The sequence below is a fragment of the Anastrepha ludens genome, chromosome 2, assembly GCF_028408465.1.
Source record: "Anastrepha ludens isolate Willacy chromosome 2, idAnaLude1.1, whole genome shotgun sequence".
NCBI lineage: Eukaryota > Metazoa > Arthropoda > Insecta > Diptera > Tephritidae > Anastrepha > Anastrepha ludens.
In genome coordinates, this window is record NC_071498.1 from 113,837,365 (window position 1) to 113,860,004 (window position 22,640).

A 22,640-nucleotide genomic window follows, 5' to 3' on the forward strand; every position below is an offset into this window, starting at 1 on the left:
GAAATTCTAGGTGCCAGAGTTGTAATTAGTAAACCTAAAAAAGAAGAAAAAGTGCTAGGCGAAGGCGAGCTGGTAATATCTGGCCTGTTGAGAGAAAAATTATAATTTTTGTTATTTGAAACGAATTGGAGGCAATAGCACCATTTAGCGCGAAAAATGTCACATCATTATGTGGTTACGGCACAAAAGCCGACAGCGGTTGTTAGTTGTGTGACCGGTAAGTGGACCTCCACTGGTATTTTTCGAGGGATTGCCGCGTCTCCGACATGCTATATAATGTTAACGAAAAATTATTGAAATATGTTCGAACTATCCTCTAAGAATATTAATGTAGCCTGTAGAAAACCAATAAGTTGATATATTTCTCCCGCCTAGAAACTGCTATACTTGGCAGACCAATGGGCAACCGGCATGTTTTCGCAAATAACAACAATAGTCTTTAAGATCTGTCTTTAAGGTTTTCATTAATTTGTGTTTTTGTTCACACCAGGAAATTTTACATCGCCAACTGATTTAAATTTGATCATCGCTCGCAACAGTCAGTTGGAAATTGATTTAGTAACACCAGAAGGTTTGCGACCGTTGAAGGAAGTAAATATTAATGGACAAATATCCGTCATGCGTCACTTTCGCCCTCAGGTTAGTTGAAGCGATTTTGAAGAAACCCGATTTTTAAAACAACTATCTTTCAATTTAAAGGACAGTAAGAAGGACTTGCTCTTTATACTTACCTTACGATACAATGTCATGATATTGGAATGCCGAATGATAGGCGACCAAATCAGTGTTGTAACAAAAGCGCATGGTAATGTGTCCGATCAAGTAAGCATACCAACCGAGGGCGGAGTAATCGCCGTCATTGATCCAAAGGCACGTGTTATCGGTATGTGCCTCTACATGGGTCTATTCACCATAATACCTTTGGATAAGGAGACAAGCGAACTAAAGGCGACTAATTTACGGTATGTTCTTAATTTTTTTCAAAATTACCGTGTGAAATGTAATATGAATATTTTTAGTATGGACGAATTAAATGTTTATGACGTTGAATTTCTATATGGTTGCATAAATCCCACGATTATTGTTATACACAAAGATGTTGATGGACGTCATGTAAAGACACACGAGATCAACTTACGTGACAAGGAGTTTATGAAAATAGCGTGGAAGCAGGACAATGTCGAAACTGAAGCAACAATGTTGATACCAGTGCCAACACCTCTGGGTATGGAAGAGTGTATATCATAAAATTATTAATTGAACAATTGACTTAAATTTTACCACACCCACTGTTAGGTGGCGCCATTGTTATTGGTCGGGAATCGATTGTTTACCATGATGGAAATAGCTACCATGCCGTGGCACCTTCTACCTTTAAGGTGAATATCGAAACGTATTCTGCTGTTTCTGAGTTAAAATACTTATTAAATATTTTATTAGCAAAGTACCATTAACTGCTATGCACGTGTAGATAGCAAGGGCCAACGATATTTGCTGGGCAACATGTACGGCCAGCTGTTTATGTTGTTCTTGGAAACCATCGACAACGGCAAGGGTGGAGTGTCCGTCAAGGAAATAAAAGTTGAATTGCTAGGTAATTCACAGTTATTGATGAAATTTTTGAGAAATTCATAGTATTTGTTTGCCTGCCTTTTTCAGGAGAAATTTCCATACCGGAGTGTATAACATATTTGGATAACGGATTTCTTTTCATTGGTTCGAAGCACGGCGACTCACAGCTAGTACGTCTGAGTACGACTCCAAACGAGAATGGCTCATACGTTATTCCGATGGAAAATTTTACTAGCCTGGCACCTATCCTTGACTTAGGTGTAGTAGATTTAGACCGACAGGGACAAGGCCAAATAATAACTTGCTCAGGCAGTTTTAAAGATGGATCCCTTCGCATTATAAGGTAGTCTTTCCTCATTGTTTGTTGCATCTTGATTATTTAAAAAATATATAACTTTTTTTTAAGAATCGGTATTGGCATTCAAGAACATGCTTGCATTGACCTGCCCGGTATAAAAGGTATGTGGTCGCTCAAAGTAGGCATCGACGACAGTATTTATGAAAACACATTGGTGTTGGCATTTGTGGGTCACACGCGCATTTTGACGCTTACTGGGGAGGAAGTTGAAGAAACAGAAATACCGGGATTTATTAGCGACCAGCAAACGTTCCATTGCGCCAATGTGGATTACGATCAGGTAAAATCAAGTGCTTTGAATTCGTTTCGAAAGGAAGAGTTAGACATCAACTGCCCTTTTTGCTTTTATAGATAATACAAGTAACGCCCCTAACTGTGCGCCTTGTGAAAAGTAGCACCAAGAGTTTGGTGGGTGAATGGCAGCCGCCTGATGGTAAACGTATCGGTGTCGTATCGTGTAATTCGACTCAAATTGTTGTCGCCTCGGCATGCAATGTATATTACATTGAAATTGAGAACTGCTACTTGGCTGAAAAATGTCACAGGGCATTGGAATATGAAGTCGCTTGTTTGGATATTACTCCACTAGAGGAGGGTAAAAATAAGGCTAATCTGGTTGCAGTTGGCTTGTGGACAGATATATCCGCTGTGGTCTTGTCACTGCCGAAGCTGGAAACTATGTACACTGAAAAACTAGGCGGTGGTAAATATTTGAATTGAATAATTTTTATTATTTTTTTGCATATATCTAATTTTCCTTCCATGCAGAAATCATACCACGCTCCATTTTAATGACCACCTTCGAAGGCATACACTATTTGCTATGTGCATTGGGTGATGGTTCTATGTTCTATTTTATTTTAAATAGAGCCGATGGTCGCTTAAGCGAGAAAAAGAAAGTTGCGCTGGGAACACAACCTACAACTTTGCGAACTTTCAAATCATTTGCGACTACTAATGTTTTTGCCTGCTCCGATCGTCCTACAGTTATTTATTCCTCAAACCATAAATTAGTATTTTCAAATGTGAATTTGAAAGAGGTAAATCATATGTGCTCATTGAATGCGCAGTCATACCCAGACAGCTTAGCTTTAGCCACAAAGAACTCGGTAATATTAGGAACCATCGATGAGATACAAAAGCTACATATTCGCACTGTACCTCTCGGCGAGGGTCCACGACGCATTGCGTATCAGGAAAGCTCACAGACGTTCGGTGTGGCAACGCTACGTGTTGATGTCCAAGGACGAGGCGGACCTAAACCGACAAGGCCAAGTGCTTCGACTCAAGCGCAGAATATCACCTACGCATCGAACATTGTACCCAAACCGGGTGGCGGTAATACAGCAACTACAAATGCAGAAATTGGCCAAGAATTGGATATAAACAACTTATTGATAATTGACCAGAATACTTTCGAAGTATTGCATGCGCATCAATTCATGCCATCCGAGAGCATAATTTCATTAATGTCTGCTAGGTTAGGTGATGACCCCAACACGTATTATGTGGTTTCAACCGCCCTCATTTATGCCGATGAACCTGAACCCAAAGTAGGTCGTATAATCATTTTCCACTATAACGAAGGAAAACTAACTCAAGTGGCTGAAACAAAAATCGACGGTTCATGCCACTCACTAGTTGAGTTTAATGGCAAAGTGTTAGCCGGCATAAATAGTTTTGTACGCCTTTATGAATGGACAAATGAAAAGGAGTTACGTATGGAATGCAATATTCAGAACAACATTTCTGTTTTGTATCTAAAGGCCAAAGGTGAACGTTGACTTTTTGGAAGTAAGACACAAAAGTTAACATGTCAAATTTCCTACTATTGCAGGTGATTTTATTTTGGTAGGCGATTTGATGCGTTCAATGACGCTGCTACAACATAAGCAAATGGAGGGAATTTTCGTCGAGATTTCACGAGATTGCGACCCGAAATGGATGCGTGCTGTAGAAATCTTGGATGATGACACATTTTTGGGGTCCGAGACCTATGGCAATCTATTTGTGTGTCAAAAAGATAGGTAATTATTGCAGCAAAATAATACAAGCAGACACTTTACTATTTTTTATTTACTTAGTGCTGCCACTACAGACGAAGAGCGGCAATTGTTGCCTGAAGTCGCACGCTTTCATTTGGGCGATGTCGTCAATGTGTTCCGACACGGTTCGTTGGTGATGCAAAATGTAGGTGAACGCACTACACCCAATCAGGGTTGCGTGCTGTATGGCACTGTAAATGGCGCCATTGGTATTGTCACACAGATACCGCAAGATTTCTATGACTTTCTGCATAGCCTTGAGGAGCGTTTAACGAACACAATTAAATCGGTGGGGAAAATAGATCACTCTTATTATAGAAGTTATCAAACGACGCAAAAGACGGAGCCGTGTGAAAACTTTATTGATGGCGATTTAATTGAAAGCTTTCTTGATTTGAGTAGAGAAAAAATGAAGGAAACTGTAATGGGCTTGGAGGTAAGGCAATTTTAGGATATGCAAATTTAGAAGCTTTGAATCAAACTGTCTAATTTTACAGCTAACCTTGAGCGGTGAAAAGAAGGAAGCTGATGTTGATGATGTTATTAAAATTGTTGAGGACCTTACGAGAATGCACTGAAATGAGCATTTCAGTGCTAGTTTGATTTTTATGCTATTGCAATGCGCCTATGTCTACATCGATATACCAATGTTTTCGATCAAGCTATTAATTGAATGAGTTGTTTAATAGACACGAAAGAGGAAATAAATATTACTTGTACCCGCTCGTTAATATTAAAACTCGAAAGCTGTCATTTGTTTTATTTTTTCTTTATTTCCTATGTTTCATGCAATATGATATCTTTTATTAAAGATGCATCTCCATTCTATAATTATGGATTTTTAGCTGACGCAGTTCTTGAGTGGACACGGCTATTTGAAAACATATTTCAACTGCGACGACAATCCCTTCTGCGACGAAAGCATTATAGAAGATGTTCACCGCTCTTTCGTTCTATGAGAGAAAAACTCTACAGAGCCTTTGATGAATCTCCTTCGTCGGAAACATTCGTGCAACATACGTTGCGCTCGAAGTAAATGTGGAATGCTGTATGACTGTTTGGAAAGACTGACACAGCAGCGGTGGCTAATCACGCCATCTCCCGCGATGCAATACTCGATGGTAGACCAGTGGAGAGAGGAGATTGGAATATACATATGATAAAAAAGCAATTTACGACAACATACATACATATGTAACTAATCAACACTTAGGAATGCAGAGTAAATTGCATTAATTCACATTTCATTTGTTTAAAAATCCTTTTATTTTGGCTGGGCTAAATACATATCTGTTCATGAATCTAATAATTTATAACAATTCTTACAAATTATCAAGTTTTAGTGTTCATGTATCCAAAAAACGTGCCAAGTAGCAAGCAAATTAAAAATATTCAAATTTGCGAATAGAGTCAAAGTTCTAAATTTAAATAAAAATTGTAATTAAAATTGAGAATGTAAGTAAATATATTTTAGATAATATCTATAAAGTTTATTTAAAGTCATATATCAAATAGGCATCGGCCGATAATATAAAGGTACGCACTTCTCACATCCTGCAGTAACCGTTGCTGCAGTTTCCGAAATACAAATCGAAAGCATTGAAGGTATATTTTGTGTTTTATGCTTGTACTTTTTGGTTAATAAAAAGGCTCTGATTGCCACAACAATACAATTGCTAATGGAATGTTCTTCATCTGATAGAGACGATGAAATGGCACAAATTATTGTGAAGCGTTTTATTTGCTTAATTTTTTTAAATTTATTACGAGGTAGCCCAACTGAAACATTTTTTACTTTTTGTGGTTTCTCCCTCCAAAAACTTAATCAGCTGTTCGAAAAATTTGCAAATTGTTACTCGTACTTCTTTGCGATATTTTTCTCTTTGAGAGCGAATTTTCGGAAATTAAGTTACTGGCGGCCGCCGTGGTCGAATGGTTGGTGCGTGACTACCACTCGGAATTCAGAGAGACAACGTCGGTTCGAATCTCGGCGAAAGATCCAAATTAAGAAAAAGTTTTTTCTAATAGCGGTCGCCCCTCGGCGGCCAATGGCAAACCTCCGAGTGTATTTCTGCCATGAAAAGCTCCTAGAAAAAAAAAATCTGCCGTTCGGAGTCGGCTTGAAACTGTAGGCCCCTCCATTTGTGGAACAACATCAAGACGCACACCACAAATAGGAGGAGGAGCTCGGCCAAACACCCAAAAAGGGTATATGCGCCAATTATATTTATATATATATAAGTTACTAGATAATTTTTATATAAACACACCTTATAATAAAAGTAATTAATTATTTCCACTTTTGCCTAGTTGTAAATGATGATATGAAACCGCAAAATAGAATTTTTTTCTTGCAGTGTTTCTGAATACGTGTTTGAAAGATCTTTATTCTAAAAAGTTTTGATTCGCTATACTTACTTTTCATCTTCCCGAATTTTCGTACCGAAAAAAATAAAATTTCTTCGGTATTAGAGAGCTCTAAAATAAAATGATTATGATTAAAGAAAAATCTTAATCGTCTTAAGCTCCTTCAGAAATGAAAATTTGTCTCTACTGCACTACTTTTATACGAGTATTACAGCGATTTTCATGAATAAGTACTAAAAATGGTACGTATTCTCAAAAATAAAATATATATATATTAAATGGGAATATTTGTATGTTAGCCTCGTTTGTATTATTTGTGATTGTGCTTGGGGTTGTTATCTTGATAAAAACGAAAGTCATCTTTCAATTGTAATTTACTAGCGCTTTGAACCAAATTGCCTTGCAGAAGTTTTAAATAAACATATTTGCTCATTGTTTCTTCGATAAAGGCAAATTTCCAACATGCAGAGCCAAACCATAACCATTTTGGGGCTTGAACTCCGTATTGGCCTCGCGCCAAATAAGTTTATTTTTAGCTCGTCTGGAAAAAGCTGGGGTCTAATTTAGATGGTCACGGGCAAATGTCGAAATAGGAAGTATCGGAACCGAATTGTAACCGAAAAGATCGACTAAAAATGCATAATGCCGAAAAATACTTGGAAACCTAGTAAACTTTTTTGAAATATTTTATTATTATTACATGTCTGTGGGGTCGAATATATACTTTGTAGATCATTGATTTTAATGATTTTCCTAAAATACTTTGCATCTAAACAGCTTACAATACTTTTTTTTAGCTTTAGCTGGTCTAATTGGAGAAAAGTCGCATAGCTGAACAATCAGTTACAAGCGAACTATACATACGTCATAGGATTCAATCTAAAAGGTTTTCACTGCTAACTCTCGAATCATGTTAAATGTGAAATTTCATGTTATTTGCTGATAGAAGAGTTTTAACGCAAATTTTTATATCTGAGCAAACAGTTGTATAGAAGTCGATTTTGTAGGTTGCGACAGTCGTGTACTTTTTTTGTGTCGGGACGGACTAGCAAGCACAGCACTCAGGCAACATTAAGTTCATTGTGCTGGACTCGGGTTCCTTTTTAATTTTCTTTAAATATACCCGACCTCCGAAGAAATATGAGTAGATCTTGTGATGCCAAGGAGCCAAAGTGGTCGCTTCTTAACACACGAGAGCCAAAGACCTCAAGCCTGATTCGAGCGAAGGCCGGGCAGACGCACAGTGCTTTGCCCCTAGAAAGTGGCTCGTCATCAGTCCAACTAGCTGCCCTTCAGTTTAATGACAGGAGGAACTGCGACAGGCGATCGTACATGACGGGTAACATTAGTTTTGCCCATCTGCAGCCTCTCCCAGCCTGCCAGTTGCCTACTTGTGGGTTAAAATAACCCGTTTGCTAACCGTGGCTTTGATGGCTGAACGGCAGAACGGTCTCAGGGCCAAAGAAGTTGGCCTCAGATCCCATCCTAGCTAAAGAGTCAGAGATCTCGTTACCCGCGATACTCACGTGTCCCGGGATCCATATTAGCATCAGGATATTATATCTACCGACATAGTTCAGCTTGGATTTACAGGATTCAACTACCCTTGAAGTGGTTGGAGGGCTGTCTAAGGACATGAGCGCGTCTTTGCTGTCGCTGCAGAGACATGCAGATCTACCTCTCCGCCTCCTCCGTTTGAAACACAGACGCGACTCGTGTACTTAATTGCTATAGACTATCGCGGAAGCTGACCGCATTAGCTCGATATATTGTATTATAATTTTTGATATTATATTTCAATAATAGAAGGTTTGCTTAGTAAGCAGCTTTCTCGTTCCCTCTTGATAAATCGGCTCTCTTGGTAAGACAGTGAGTTGCTAAGTCTAGAAATTTTGAGTAAAAGTGGAGGCACAGTAAAAGTTGTAGGAAAAACATTTCGTTTTCAAAAGGGCGTGCTTATGAGCAAGAACTTGCTCGGGATGTCCAGGACCAGCACGATATGGAATACATCCTGACATACCGCTTAAATCAGGATAGCATAGAGCTTTCTTGGGGAAAGGCTCCCGTAAGATGGACATTCTGACAATCAGGGCCCAATGCCTTTCAAATATACATAGGTTTCGGAAGTGCTTACTAGGTTGCTTTAAAAATACATACATAAGTTACCAACAACAGTTCATTCAGCAATATGTAATTAATCACAGCCCACAACACTGCAAGTTTTGCTGCTGCACGTGAACACGTGAATGCTAGTGGCGATGTCAATAAGCTTTTTTCAAAGCAAGAAAACATTTACACAAATCAATTCGAAATAAAAAGATAAAAAAAAACCTCTTTAATTGTAATAATTAATTTAAGGTCTGATCATGTAAAAATTATCTAGTTACTTTCCAGTAACTTAATTTCCGAGAATTCGCTCTCAGAGAGAAAAATATCACAAAACGTACATGAACGCAAAACCAGAAACAATTTGCAAGTTTTCCGAACAGCTGATTAAATTGTTGGCAGGAAAATTTACAAAAATTAAAATTGTTTTCATTTGAACTACCTCGTATTTCCCCCCGCGGGTTAGGGGTTAGAATTTGTCCGAGGTAACGGATGCCTGTCGTAAGAGAACTCTTGCACCACCACCAGGAACGAAATAAGACCTATAGCGGCTGTCAGAAATCGATGGAGAGCCTTTGTTTCCGCTTTATGTTAAGACTACGGGCAATAATTTGAGCAGAGAGATTTTTTTTTTATAGTATAATTGTTTATAAAAGTACTTATATACGAGGGTGGTTCAATAAGTTTCCGTGTGTGATGGCAGAGGGAGCTCCTGAGGGAAGTTAGTGTTAGCATCGTGTGCTGCCATCTATCAAACGACAACGGCAAAACAAATTTTAGACTGATTTATAAGTTAGTTTGGATTTGGCAGCTGTTCCAGTAAGACGTGTTTCGTGATTTTCGTTAAGATAAAAAAAGAGCAGTATGGTTCGGTAGTTCGCTTTTTGTTTTTGGATGGGGAAAAATGTGAGGGGATAAAAGCAAAGTTGGATGCTGTCGATGGGGACGCTTCATCATCTATGACCACAGTTGGATATTGGTTCAACGAATTTAAACGTCGGTGAACATCCGTTTTTGTTGAGAAGCGATCAGGCCGCCCGGCAGACGTGGTTACCGAGGAAATCATTCAAAAAGTCCACGGCGTGATTCTCGCTGATCAACGAACGAAAGTGCGTGAAGTGACAGAGGTCATAGGTGTATCGACCGGAACCGCAATTAATATTTTACATGATAATTTGGCGATGAAAAAATTGTCGGCCCGATGGGTGCCGCGATGGCTGGTGCGTTAGGAGAAGTGTATATTTCTAAAAATGTTAAAAAAGAAATTTTTCTTTTGAAAAAATGGTTCTTCATTTCCAACACGGGTATTTATTGAATACGCTGCTATTATCAAGGAATAGAAAAAGGTGGTAAGTAAACATGCTTCAATATACAGTTAAATCTCTCAAAACGCAAGTCCTCAAAGTCAAACTATCTAATAACGCAACCGCTTCCCAGAGATAATGCATTACTCAAAAAAAAAAAAAAAATGCGTTTTCAGAGAGATTAAAATTTCTGATCATTTAAACAGCATTTGCTATGTACATAGTATCCCCAAATTTTAATGAATTTCTTTGTTCGGTGCACTGACTGTGTATAGCGTGTCTGCTTCACGGTGTTTTGTTGTTAGTTATTATTTATTTTATTTTATTTCGTGTTACAGGGATTGCCTTTTATATTTTTTGTTCCTCTTCGAACAACTTTTATTGGATTAAGTTCGTCTTGAAACATCCATATTGTCGATTGCTGTTTTGCTTCCGGCTCAAATATTTAGATCAAAGATATGTCACCTGTTAGGATGCCATAGATGTGCTTTGGATCATCACGGCTGAGTTTCTTCAATATTTCTTTACATCAATTGACACGAGTCCTTTGGCAATTCTCAAAGTATACGATATCTAACAAGAACAAATCTTCTTGACGACTAAATTTTCCGGCAAATTTGTATGCTGATCCCACTAAAGCCCACGGATCTCGCGGCATGTCACTCGACGATCTTGAGCAATTGACACCCAGCATCGATTTTTGCTGGCCCAGTAGTCGCTTTTGGATGGCCTTCAAGAAATGCATCTTGCAGGGATCGTCGGCCACGTGGGAACTCGTTTTATCAACGTTTCATAGTGGCTAAGTGTAATGCTTCAACGCCAAAAGTTGAAGTAAGTTCGCACGAATTTTTCTACTCTCTGAAAAAGGAAAAAAATAAATATCGTAAGAAACTTTATGCTAAAAAATACCAAGCTTTTCCTTAAAAATATCAAATTACAAATCATCACCGGTAGTGTTGGAAAGGTTCAAAATATTAAAGGCAACCCTTGCACAACACTTATTTCGTGTGGCACTGACTTTATTTTAAATGAAAAAAGTTTGATTTCTGTTTTTGAAACTTTTCTGAATACATAAATACACGCCTTTATCAATAAAATACGATTGTACTAAGTAATTGACTTTTTTAAATGCAACTTTGTTTTTTCGCAACGAAGCCATTTTTCCAGGTTATTAACTTCATTAGCAATACAAAAATTAAACACGACAAAAAAAAAAAATCATTTTCCCATAATTTAAACATTGTAAGAAAGAACAGTTACTTTTGGCAAAGTTATTTTAATCGCCTCAGGATATTCCACATGCCAAGTACTAATTTGCAGCGTTTTATTGAGTATTTAAACTATTATAATATATTAGTTAATAATTATCAGTTGACAGGTGTAGTTTAATAATATGAGCGAAATATATTAATTAAAGTCGAACTAAAATAAGATCAGCCCTGTCGTGAAAATTCCTAAAAATTAATGGAGAATACAAAGTGAGTAAGTACTTAAACAAAGACTTGGGTCTAAGGAATTTACAAGTTTACAATTTTCTATAGATCACCTTCCTTAAAATTTAGCAGAGTTCAAAACATTGTCCACTGAATGTGAAGAACTTCAAACGAATAAAATTCGGGAGTGCTGATACCATAGGCAATTGGATACCTCAATTTTTTCCGATCGTAAATGCATGTACATACATATTTCATGTACGTATGTACATATGAATTTAGTATGCATAAGTAAATTCATGTATGCATGTTTTGGTACACACACGCGCAGATAAAAAATTAGACGAACCCACACTTTTATTCATGAATACCTGTGTGCGTGAAGTGTGCCAACAACCCCCATCGCCAACGTCGGCGCCAGCGTCAGCGTCAGCGCAATCAGCAACGCGTTTATAGAATTTCCAGTGTAAGCGAATGATTCCTTTCCATCCATCCAGTTGCAATAGATACGACACTGACTTCATTCGCCACCCTCAATCACACTCGTAAGCTATGGCATGGTGCTCTTTATGTGTATGCGCTTGTATGTATGTACGCACATATTCGTGTACACGAACAATAAAATGTGTGTTGGTGCGCGTTTTATGGGTCCAGGTTTCGCCCGGCCGCCATTGTATGCACGCACCAATCCCACCGCGATGCTTGTCTACTTCGTGGGATCGTTGAGACTTGATTTGTTTTTATTGTTATAGTTGTTCTCATCACAGCTGCCGTTGTTATTGTCGCTGCGCTAGTTGCTAACGTCATCGATACACTGCCGCTGCTTTTATCCACTTCGGCTATACGGTGCAGTTCGCAGCCGTCTATAGGAAATACTTCGGCATGTTTTCGCTGCCTGCTGCCGTGTGCTGCTCGCTGTTGGTTCCGACTGTTTGAACGAGGTCCATTTGCGGTGGAGTTTAGTCTCAGCTTTCATTCATTTCGATTCCAGCATCCAATCGTGCTTCGACACTCCAGTCGCACACTTACTAAACGATAAGCTTTTCTTATCTGCCTGCTTGGGTTGTAGTTGTGTATGTAGTAGAAGTTGTCTAACGCGACTAACGATCAACAAAATGAGCGTCTCATTAGATTTACTAATGATACGCTCATGATTGCGGATATTAATAAAAATAACATTATAAGAACGAACGCAGTGAAACATTTATAAAAATAATAAAAAGGAGTGGCGGTACTCCGACTATTAAAGACAAACATTTAAAGTTTGTCCAGCAATTAAAAACAGTGTAAAAATGCATACCATATGAATAAATATTTTATGCACATTTATGTACGGGTACATATACATATACATATGTACATATTAACATTATCGAAGCTCAATAAAACGCTTCTTTGTGAGATTTAAGTGTTTATTCGAAAGCGTATTAGTTACAACGCATATGTGTACGAGTGTATGTATGTATATACATTTCTGCATGTACATATATACCCATATGTCTGCACATAAATATTTTTTTAAAACTTTGCACAACTCGGCCTCGGTCCGTTCATAATTTTTTTTGTGGCTTCGTAGTGATTATTGTGGAAGTAGTAAAAGCAAAATCAAATAGTTCTCTCAGTGAATATGTTTTCGAGCGTTAAGTATCGTTATTTTCACCGATTTGTTGTGAACTGATTAGATTATTGGTTTCTCTCATCGTTCGGGAATATATATACCTACAAACACACTCATAAGTGCGAAGACGGATTTTTTAGCAGGAAACTGCAAAGATACCGGCGGCAAAACGGATATTTCACGAAGGTGAGTGTGGCGTTGGGTGCGTGGGATATTTAAGATGGGCTCTAGCCAGCCTTAAATAAATTTCTATGCAAATGTTTTTTATGCATATTTTCGTATACACTCATAAATATAAAATACAATATAAACAAATAAAAATAAATCCAAAAACGAAAACAGAAAAAACAATTGTTTGTGGTTGGAATACAGAAATTTGTGCCAGCTAAAATATGCCGTGTAAGAAGTTTATAGCGGTATCTACATATTAACAGTATCTCATTAGAAGGCAAAGTGATTTTGTTTTTATTGTACCTATTTAAATTAAAAAATTTAAAGCCACTTTTTCGGAACGCATGTCTTTTAATAAAATTTATGAAGTGTATTCACTCCTAAAATTCGTAATTAAAAGTAATTCATCCTTTTAAGTTTGATATGTTGATGTCAAATTTGATTTTTAACACCAGCTAAGTTGAAAAATACACTGCGCCGAGACAGATATACATGAAATATATCTAATTTGACCTCTTGTTTGAAACAACGGTATCGAAAGGTACATTTTAAGGTTCAAGCTTTGTATTGGCATTTCTGAAAATTACTCAGCGCACCAGATTTAGCCGGCACAAGTTTTTAAAAATGTCTAAAAACGTGATTTTGAGAGTCTTAACCTCCATTTTCCCAAATGAGAAAATGTCTTGCCTATCTTAAACAAAAGGAAAAAAAAGAGAATTGTTAGTTGTGTTTAATATAACATATGAGCTAAGAAAAACTTGCCTTGATTGTCTTTTATTCTTAAGTATCGGGTGTTGTTTTAGCTACATGAGAACTATCGATATCGATAACTATGATTTGACAGCTGAGAATTTCTCTTCAGTAAGATTTGGCAAGTTATCATGAATTGTTTAAAGCCAGAAGAACGCTTCTAAATCGTGAAAATTTACTTTAAAAAAAAAAAAAAATAAATACATAAATAAATAAAAAAAAAATTAATAATTAAAAAAAATTAATAAATAAATACATAAAAATTAATAATTTAAATACTATTAATAATAATTAGCTATGTTCATAGAATACCTTTGGCATCATTGGTCTTTATTTCCTTGGAATTGAGGAAGAAGCTGCCTCTACAGTGAATGGCGAGCACTGTCAATCCATGCTGACTGAATTTTTGTTTTAAAAAATGAATCAGCTAAACAGGGACTACATTTGCTTTCAACAAGACGGTGAAATTTGACATCTAGGGCGCTTAACAATCGATTTGTTGCAATATTCACGCTACCATTGATACCATACGGCCAGATTTATTGGAAAAAGTAGTAAAAAATTAGACTGATCGAATGTATGATACTACGTAACTCCTAGTCGCGACATAATATGAAAATTAATGCCGTAAAAATATTTACCAAATTATAATAAATAAATTAATTCCGATAATATTTCTGTTTTGCATTATAATTTTCAGTTCTCAAGCTCTTAAAAACACCCGATACATGTTTTTGTCTCTTAAAGTTTAGAAATACATGTACATAAGCATTTGAAGACTGTTCCATCTTGTTTTTGTGGGTGAGGTAGGGTTCGAAATGCCTTCACACTTACAGCTACCGTCGTGGCCACCAAAACAATCCCTCCTCCTCTTCGGGGGAGATTCCCTTCATTTATTATTTTACTCCAACCTAAACTTGTTAAGTCTATATTGAAAAACAAAATATTTGTTTAAGCCACATTAAGTGCTTATGCGCCTACTCTACATGCACGCGGTTTCTTATATGAGGTCTGCATAGTCTAACTTCTACTGCAGTCTGTAGGGAGCTTCGCCAGTAATTCTAATGTTTGTCTAGGTAGGATTTTGATGGATGTCTGTGAAGGACTTTGATGCACAAGTATTATATTTTAGCACTCCACTCGGTCTTTTTATTTCATATTTGAGTTGGGTTAAGAGTCATAGCCATTATTTGAGTATGTCCTTATTGTACTGAGCGGTATATAAAGGAAAAATTTGTGTGTTCGTTTCTCTGATCTGATCTGAATTTCATGCAAAAAAGGGATTGCGTTGAAATCGCTAAAAACATGATTTCCAAGCCTGAATTCGATCGAACATTCATCAAACACATCATTACTAGAGCCGAGATGTGGGTATATGAGTACGACATGCAATCCAGACCTCAAACGAGCGAGTGAAGAGCTCCGAAGGAACCAAAACCAAAAAGCCCCGTCGGTTTCAGCCAAAAAAGAAAGCGATGCCTTTGGTTTTTATGGACTATAACGGTACTGTACACCATGAATTTTTGTAAGGAATTGTGGGAAACTCATGGCAACTCGTGAACTTTGCACCTACAAATAAGTAGAGCACTGTGCCATTAATATGCTTGAATTTTTGCAACCGAGTTCACCTGATATGGCTCCCTGCCATTTTTTTCTGTTTGATCAACCATTACGGGGAACGCGTTTTAATAGCTGAAAGGAACTAATGGAAAAATCGACTGAATGAAAGAATCGGCTCTGATGGTTATACCGAAAATAGAGTTCCAAAAATGTTGAATAACACGCTGGCGCAAGTGCATTGCAGTTGATAGGAGTACTTCGAAGGCGATGATATCACTTTTGAGTGATAAACTTGTATTTGAGATTTCTGAATATACTTCTGTCAAAAAAATATCGGGAATTGTTCATTTAAAAAGCGCACGTTACACATATGTCTAAAGTTTTTTAGCTGGAATGTTAGTACAATTGTCCTCTATAGGGTCGCAGAGTTTGAGCGTGATCTGCCAATTAGTTTGTTTTTGGCATTTAATTATATCAGTCAATCGCAGGTGTGCTCTGCGGTTTTCACCATGGATAAAAATATCGAACAAAGAATCGTGTGCCGAATCGTTGAAAATGTTGCAGAAAGCCTATGACGAGTTTGCTTTATCAAAAACACGAGTCTACGAGTGGTATAAGGTTTTTGCTGAGGGCCGAGAAGTCGTGGAAGATTTGCCCCGATCTAGTCGCCTATCAACGTCTTCAACGGATGAAAACGTCGACAAAGTCAAGGAAATGGTGCTGGAAAACCATCATTTAAGTTTGAGGGAGGTAGCTCGTGACCTTAGCGTCTCTCACGAATTAATTCGCAACATTTTACACCATCATTTGGGCATGAGGCGTCAAGACGGCTGCTCTACTCGTTCCAAGAGAGTCGAATTTCTTTAAAAAAAATGCATCGGAAGACAAGCTTGAGCAAGTGAATTCGTACCCAAAGTTTATCCAGCGCATCAAAACAGATGATGAGATGTGGGTATATGAGTTTGACATGCAAATCAGTCAACAGCCGAAACCCAAAAAACCACGTCAAAGTCGGTCAAAAGTGAAAGCCATACTACCCGTTTTCTTTTATTATCATGGGGCTGTGCACTCAGAATTCATTCCAAATGGTTCTATGGTAGGTTAGGTAGTGATGGTTGCCCAGAGAGTAGAGCCCACTTGGACGAAAAAAGGTTCTACGGTAAATAAAGAATATTATTTGGAAGTTCAGCGACGTTTGAGAGAGAATGTGCGTCGGAAACGGGTCAATTTGTGGAAAGAAAACTCGAGGATCTTGCACCTCCATAACGCACCGTCCCACTAGGTTCATATTGGGAACACTTTTTTGACCAAAAAATCGATAAATATCATCGAACAACCCCATATACACCGGGTTTAGTCCCCTGTGACGTTTTCATTTTCCAAAAACTTAAATTGCCACGGACGCCACTTTGAGTCGATAGAGGCCATTAAGGAGAATTCGCTGAAGGAGCTGAAGAAGATCTCTTCAAATGACAAACGTTTTGAAGGTGACAAAATAAATTTTGATAATTAAACTATTATTTTGCGTTTTATTGAACAATTTTTTGAAAGAATGTATTCCGCGTACTTTTTAATCAAGGTGGTATATCCACAGCAAACGTTTTTAGGGAGTATTATGCTGAGAAGTCCTATGCTAAGTTAACGTGCTGAAAATATTAAAAAAAGAGATGTGTTGACATTGATGAAACTATAATAGGAGTATAAGCAAGAAAAAAGTTATAAGAACTTTTATCTACAATAGGGAACTGCATAACATACATAAAGCACCTGTAGGCATAAGGAAAATAGTTGGTTTTCTGACAGGCCACTGTTACTTAAATTACCATTTCTCAAAAACTCGTATTGGGAATGAGACAGAGGGTAGACTCTGTCTGGAGGATGATGAAACCATAGCGCATATCTTGTGCAAGTGTATTGCCTTGGCAAAGACAAGACTGCACATCTTTCATCGATGTCAAATGAATCAGAATGAAATCAAGAATGATCATGCGCAGATATTTCTCTTTCGACCAATTCGTCCTGTAGTAACTGATTTGAAATTGTGGGTATCCAAACATTTTGGTCGTGGACCGTGGACGTTTCAACAGGACTAGGTAGGCACCGTCCCACAAAGCTAATGAATCAATAAGTCGATATTATGGCATTCGAATTCCCCAAACAAAAATCCTTTGGTTCATTTTAGAGGGCAATGTGAGCACAAAAAAGCACAAAAAATAAATCAGTATGAAGGTTATGAAAAAGGCGATTAAACATGAATTGGCTAAGGTAATGCCGGATCACATTTGGTCAACATGAAACTTGTTTTCCGTCCTTGTTAAGGCCACATTCAAGGCACAAAATGATCACAGCGAGCTAAAGTAAATGAATCCTGATTTTTTTCGCATATTTTTGCCTTTCAAATTAATAAAAAATAATTTTAAATAATAAAAATGTTGGATAGGTAACACTAAACCTGCCGAATCCTGCACAGTGCGTTACCCAATAAAGTGTCTAGTTACTGGTAGACTATTTTTTTTATACAGATACCGTTTATGCGTTAGGATTGTTTTGTGAATTTGATAAAAGTAAAAAAAAAAGAAATGTAAAATGTTGTTTTTAAAAAGCGTTTTAAAGTGGTAAACATCCAAGAGCCCAAAAATGAAGTCCCAAAAAGTTGCAAAATAGAAAAAAAAGTTAGAAACGTTTGGATAGGAATATAACCAGGAATAGAACCACTCTGAAAAAATCTAATAACTCGATAGTCTAGTTGTTTGATCGTACCTCAACGGTTAGCCTGAGCAAGCGAAGGAAAAATTATCGCAAAAGGGAACTAATGTGTTAACTATACTATCCCATGTCGACTTATCGGATTGAGTATCCGTAACATACGTAATATACCATCTCAAAACCCCTATTGAGAGAAAACCACGGTGAAACTCGTCTGAAATGGGCTCAAGAGAATTGGATGCGAATTTGAAGTAACGTCTTCTTCTCGTCTGAAATGGGCTCAAGAGAATTCGATGCGAATTTGAAGTAACGTCTTCTTCTCAGATGAATACATTTTTGTAGTTTTTAACTGCTGCAAGAGTGACTGAAGAGGCTACTGCGAGGAGCAGTAAAACACCTTGCAAAGGTCCATTTGTAACGGGTCTTTTCATCAAGTCGATTTGACAAGCTAATTGCCTTTACGCATAAACTTAATACTGAAAAGATGGTCAAACTATTACTGAATTCTGCGTAAATGTTGTATGGATTGCAAAATAATGGCTCATGACACTGAAGTTGTCTTTGCAGATATTGGAAACTGAAAAATGAAAAGGAAATGCTAGATTGGCCATCTCAAAGCACAGATGCAAATTTAATAGAAAATATTTGGTCATTAACGAGGCAAGAGCTTACAGGGGGAGAAAATCAATAACATAACAGCTCATTTTGGAGAGAGTTTCCGTTGGTATATGCCCAAGAATTAAGACAAAGTTGTACGAGAAGATGCCAACCATCATTGCCAATAAAATTTGTGCAGTTTATGGACCCGATACAGTTTCCATTTCCACCGCATAACGATGGTTTCAACGTTTTCGTTCTGGTGCAGAGGTGATCGAAGATCCGCCACGGTCCGGAAGGCCTGTCGTCGAAAATTGCGATAAAATCGCTGAATTGATCGAAAGAGACCGCCATAGTAGCAGCCGTAGCATCGGCCAAGAGCTGGGCATGAGTCATCAAACCGTTGTATGGGTGCCACACGACTTGACGCAAAAAAACATTTTTGCCCGTATGGATGCATGCGAATCGCTTCTGAATCGCCACAAAATCGACCCGTTTTTGAAGGGGATGGTGACTGGCGATGAAAAGTGGGTCACTTACGACAACGTGAAGCGCAAACGGTCGTGGTCGAAAAGCGGTGAAGCTGCCCAGACGGTGGCCAAGCCTGGATTGACGGCCAGGAAGGTTCTTCTGTGTGTTTGGTGGGATTGGCAGGGAATCATCCACTATGAGCTGAATGCAGCATTCATGCAGAAGAGGCCATCTTTGATCAACAGAGGCTGAATTGACTTCCATCAGGACAAAGCCAGGCCACACACATCTTTGGTGGCGCGCCAGAAGCTCTGGGAGCTCGGATGGGAGGTTCTTTTGCATCCACCGTATAGTCCGGATCTCGCACCAAGCGATTACCACCTATTTTTGTCCATGGCGAACGAGCTTGGTTGTCAGAAGTTGTCCACAAGAGAGTCCTGTGAAAATTGGCTCTCCGAGTTTTTTGACAATAGGGAAGCGAGCTTCTTTAAGAGGGGCATTATGAAGTTGGCATCTCGTTGGGAACTCGACATCAAACAAAACGGCGCATATTTGACTTAAATCGCATTATTATAACCAATTTTATGAACAATTGAAAATTCAATAAAAATACCGCAAGACTTTTTGGTCAACCTTATAAATATTTACATATACACAATTAACTACATACCAATGTACGAGTAATTATCTTCTTTCGAGAGTTTTATTTGCAATACTTTGTACTACTTTAATATTAGCTGGCGCAAAAGTAGTCGTCCGATCGAAAGATTTATTTAGCAATAGGATTTTGTCTAAGACGCGTACGACGCATGGTGCGGTGCTCAAGTTTTATTAGCAACGCAAGGTAATGCGGCTGCCGTAGTTGTTGTTGTAGCAGTTACTTTGCCCTGTCAGTGTAGTGAAAATCTCCAGTCGTGTTAGTCTAGCCCATCTAGCGGTACGCCCAGAAACTTGCTGTTTCGACAGGTTGGGTTCAGAGCGAGAGGGGTGCTAGATAAGTGGGTTCGATGGGGCATGTGAAAAAGTGGTTAGTGTCGCGCGGGGTGCCTTCACATGCCGGACATATGTGTAGTATGTCGGGGTTGATTCCAGATAGGCAGAAGTTTAACCTGCTACAGTATCCAAAACGTAATTGTACCAAGGTTACACGGGTTACTCGGGGAAGTTGGAGCTCTTCGTGTGCAATGGGTGGTGGTTGGACTCCGCTGATGGCATTCGGGGGTTGGGAGCTTAAGAAGGTGGTAAGAGTCTCTCGATGAATGTCGTTAATTGTCTGTCTGTACTCGTACACTGTCCGATCCAGTATGACCAACAAATACAATTAATGTTTTGTCCTGGATCTCGTCCGCATAATTGAGGAGGTGCCTCCTGACGAGCCTGGGAGGCGGCTCAGGCTCAAGCAGGTGTCTGCATGGGTGGGACCTGCGGTAACAGCCTAACAGGAACTGGTTGCTCAGCAGTTTATTACAGGGACCATATGGGCCTCGTCGTGTAGGTGTTGAAGTGGGGACATTAGAAGACATCCACTCGTAGTCCTAATGGTAGTGTTTTGACAAGTCTGTAGCTTCGTCTAGGCGACCAGACAGGCGCAGCGTAGTTCAAAACCGGCTGGCCTATTGCCTTAAATGTCGTTGGAACATTTCTTTGTTTTTGCCTCAAGTGCTGCCGGCAAGCGGTTTGAGGACCTTGTTGCGATTTTGAAACACCAAAGTGATAGAAAACGTTTTTTCTAAAAGCGATTGCCCCTGGAGTTTGGGATCCGCCACATAAAAATCCCCCCAATGAAAACACGAACAAAGCCTCGGATGAGAACTTCCTGTACTGATGATGCCCCCTGCAAACGAGCTAAGGATAACGTTTTGAGGGCATGCACATGGAATGTCCGGTCCCTTAATGGAGAAGGTGCCTCTGCCGGACTGGTTGATGTCCTCGTAAGTAAAGGCTGACATCACTGCCATTTAAGAGATGTGATGGACGGGGCAAGGCAGGAAAAACTTAGAACCTTGCGACGTCTACTACAGCTGTCATGTAAAGGAGCGCAAATTCGGTGTTGGATTTGTTGTGGGAGAGAGACTTCGTCGCCAAGTACTGTCGTTCACTCCGGTGGACGAGCTTCTCGCAATAATCCGCATCAAAGCGCGATTTTCAACATCTCTTCGTCGACTTCAAAGCTGCATTCGACAGTACGAGAAGGAGTTATATGTTATATACGCCGCGGTGTCTGAATTTGGTGTCACCGCAAAACTTAAGCAAGTTGTCGTTGCTCAATACCAATGAAGTGAACCGGACTGTATGTACATATGTACAGTACATATACATACATACATATGTATACTTACAAATTGTAACGTGGTTTCCTTATTCTTACTGCGCATTTTAGTGATTATATCATTTATTTTTTATTTAATATGTCCATGCGAATATGTAAACAAGTTATTAAATAATTCATATGTTCAAGCAGAAAGTTTAATTTCCCATGCATGAAATCTTATCGCCAACGAATATCCTTGCGTATCTTGATTCGAATATCTCAGCATCAAGCGGACGGCTTGCGAATGATTCACATGTCAAAATTCTCGACGATCAGTTAGTTACCCCTTTTTTCTTAAGATTGTAGCAATTAAAAGGAAAGCAAGTAAAAAAGCATTTACCAGCATTTTGTTGTAATTGGAAAAAACAAAAAATAGATGCAACAACATAACACAGCAATGCGGGTCAATCATGTGAGTGATGATATGCTATAGTTCATAGACGGGAGTTATGTTGCAATGTTGCAACACGAGAGGGCTGCGAGAGCGTGCATGCGTACACGTCCTGTGCGAGCGCGTCGCACAGGACAGCAGTGAAAAAAAGGAGCAAGTACTCGTTGATGCGATGTTGAACAACTATTTCAGATATTCGATGTTATTGCTTACATCTTCGCTATCGAATTGGAGGTGATGAAAGTGTACGCCAAGTTTTGTGGTTGTTTTCTACGAAGAGCAATTTAAAGGAATTGCACGTCCTTATTATTGCTGTTACTGCTGCCGTTCGTGCCACACAGTGGCTTGCCACTTTGCCACACTGTTGATCGAAGTGATTCGATACTGTCGTCGGACGTGATCCAAACAAAAGATGCCATGTCGATTTGTTGTTTGAATTGTTGTTGATGTAGGTATGGAAGAAATGCGTAGTGAAAAATGCTGTAAACGCGTTTTAAGCAAATAGTTTGATTTAAATAGCGACAGTCTCACATGTATGCATGTACATACATATGTGTGTAAATGTAATATGTACGGGTATATGTTTATGTGCTTACCAAATTTATTGTGGCACATGCAATTCGCAGGATAACATCTTTTTCCAGAATTGACAAATTTCAATTTTTGCGATCAAATTTTGCTGATACCAAATTTTCCTTTGCTACTTTTTCATTTGGCGTGCTATTTTTTGTAATTTGCTTATGGCTTGTTGACGAATTGGCGAGACTGTTGAGTACTGTTTGTGAGGCGTGAAAAAAGTGCAAAAAGGCAAAAAGTATAAAAAGGTACATTTAACGCGTTGTACGCGCCTGCGCATAAATTAAATGTCACTGACACGAAT

General features: G+C 38.6%; 2 protein-coding genes across 3 annotated transcripts in view; both read left to right on the forward strand.

Moving 5' to 3' along the window:
• Positions 1-4,721, forward strand: LOC128855127 (DNA damage-binding protein 1). The gene is made up of 13 exons (XM_054089776.1): positions 1-217; positions 491-639; positions 700-962; positions 1,020-1,225; positions 1,297-1,379; positions 1,441-1,594; positions 1,660-1,915; positions 1,979-2,210; positions 2,282-2,633; positions 2,699-3,703; positions 3,768-3,957; positions 4,015-4,411; positions 4,473-4,721. The coding sequence occupies exons 1-13, from the start codon at positions 157-159 to the stop codon at positions 4,551-4,553; spliced, it is 3,429 nt and encodes a 1,142-aa protein (XP_053945751.1). The 5' UTR covers positions 1-156; the 3' UTR covers positions 4,554-4,721.
• A 6,856-nt stretch (positions 4,722-11,577) lies between these two features.
• Positions 11,578-22,640, forward strand: part of LOC128855128 (protein single-minded) — a 105,176-nt gene continuing 94,113 nt past the window's right edge. The window contains exons 1-2 of one of the 2 annotated variants that reach the window (XM_054089780.1): positions 11,578-12,258; positions 12,762-12,989. The gene's annotated coding sequence lies outside the window, so the exon portion shown is untranslated. Of the gene's footprint in view, positions 12,990-22,640 lie in introns of both variants that reach the window. The other variant, XM_054089779.1, reaches the window with a different exon arrangement.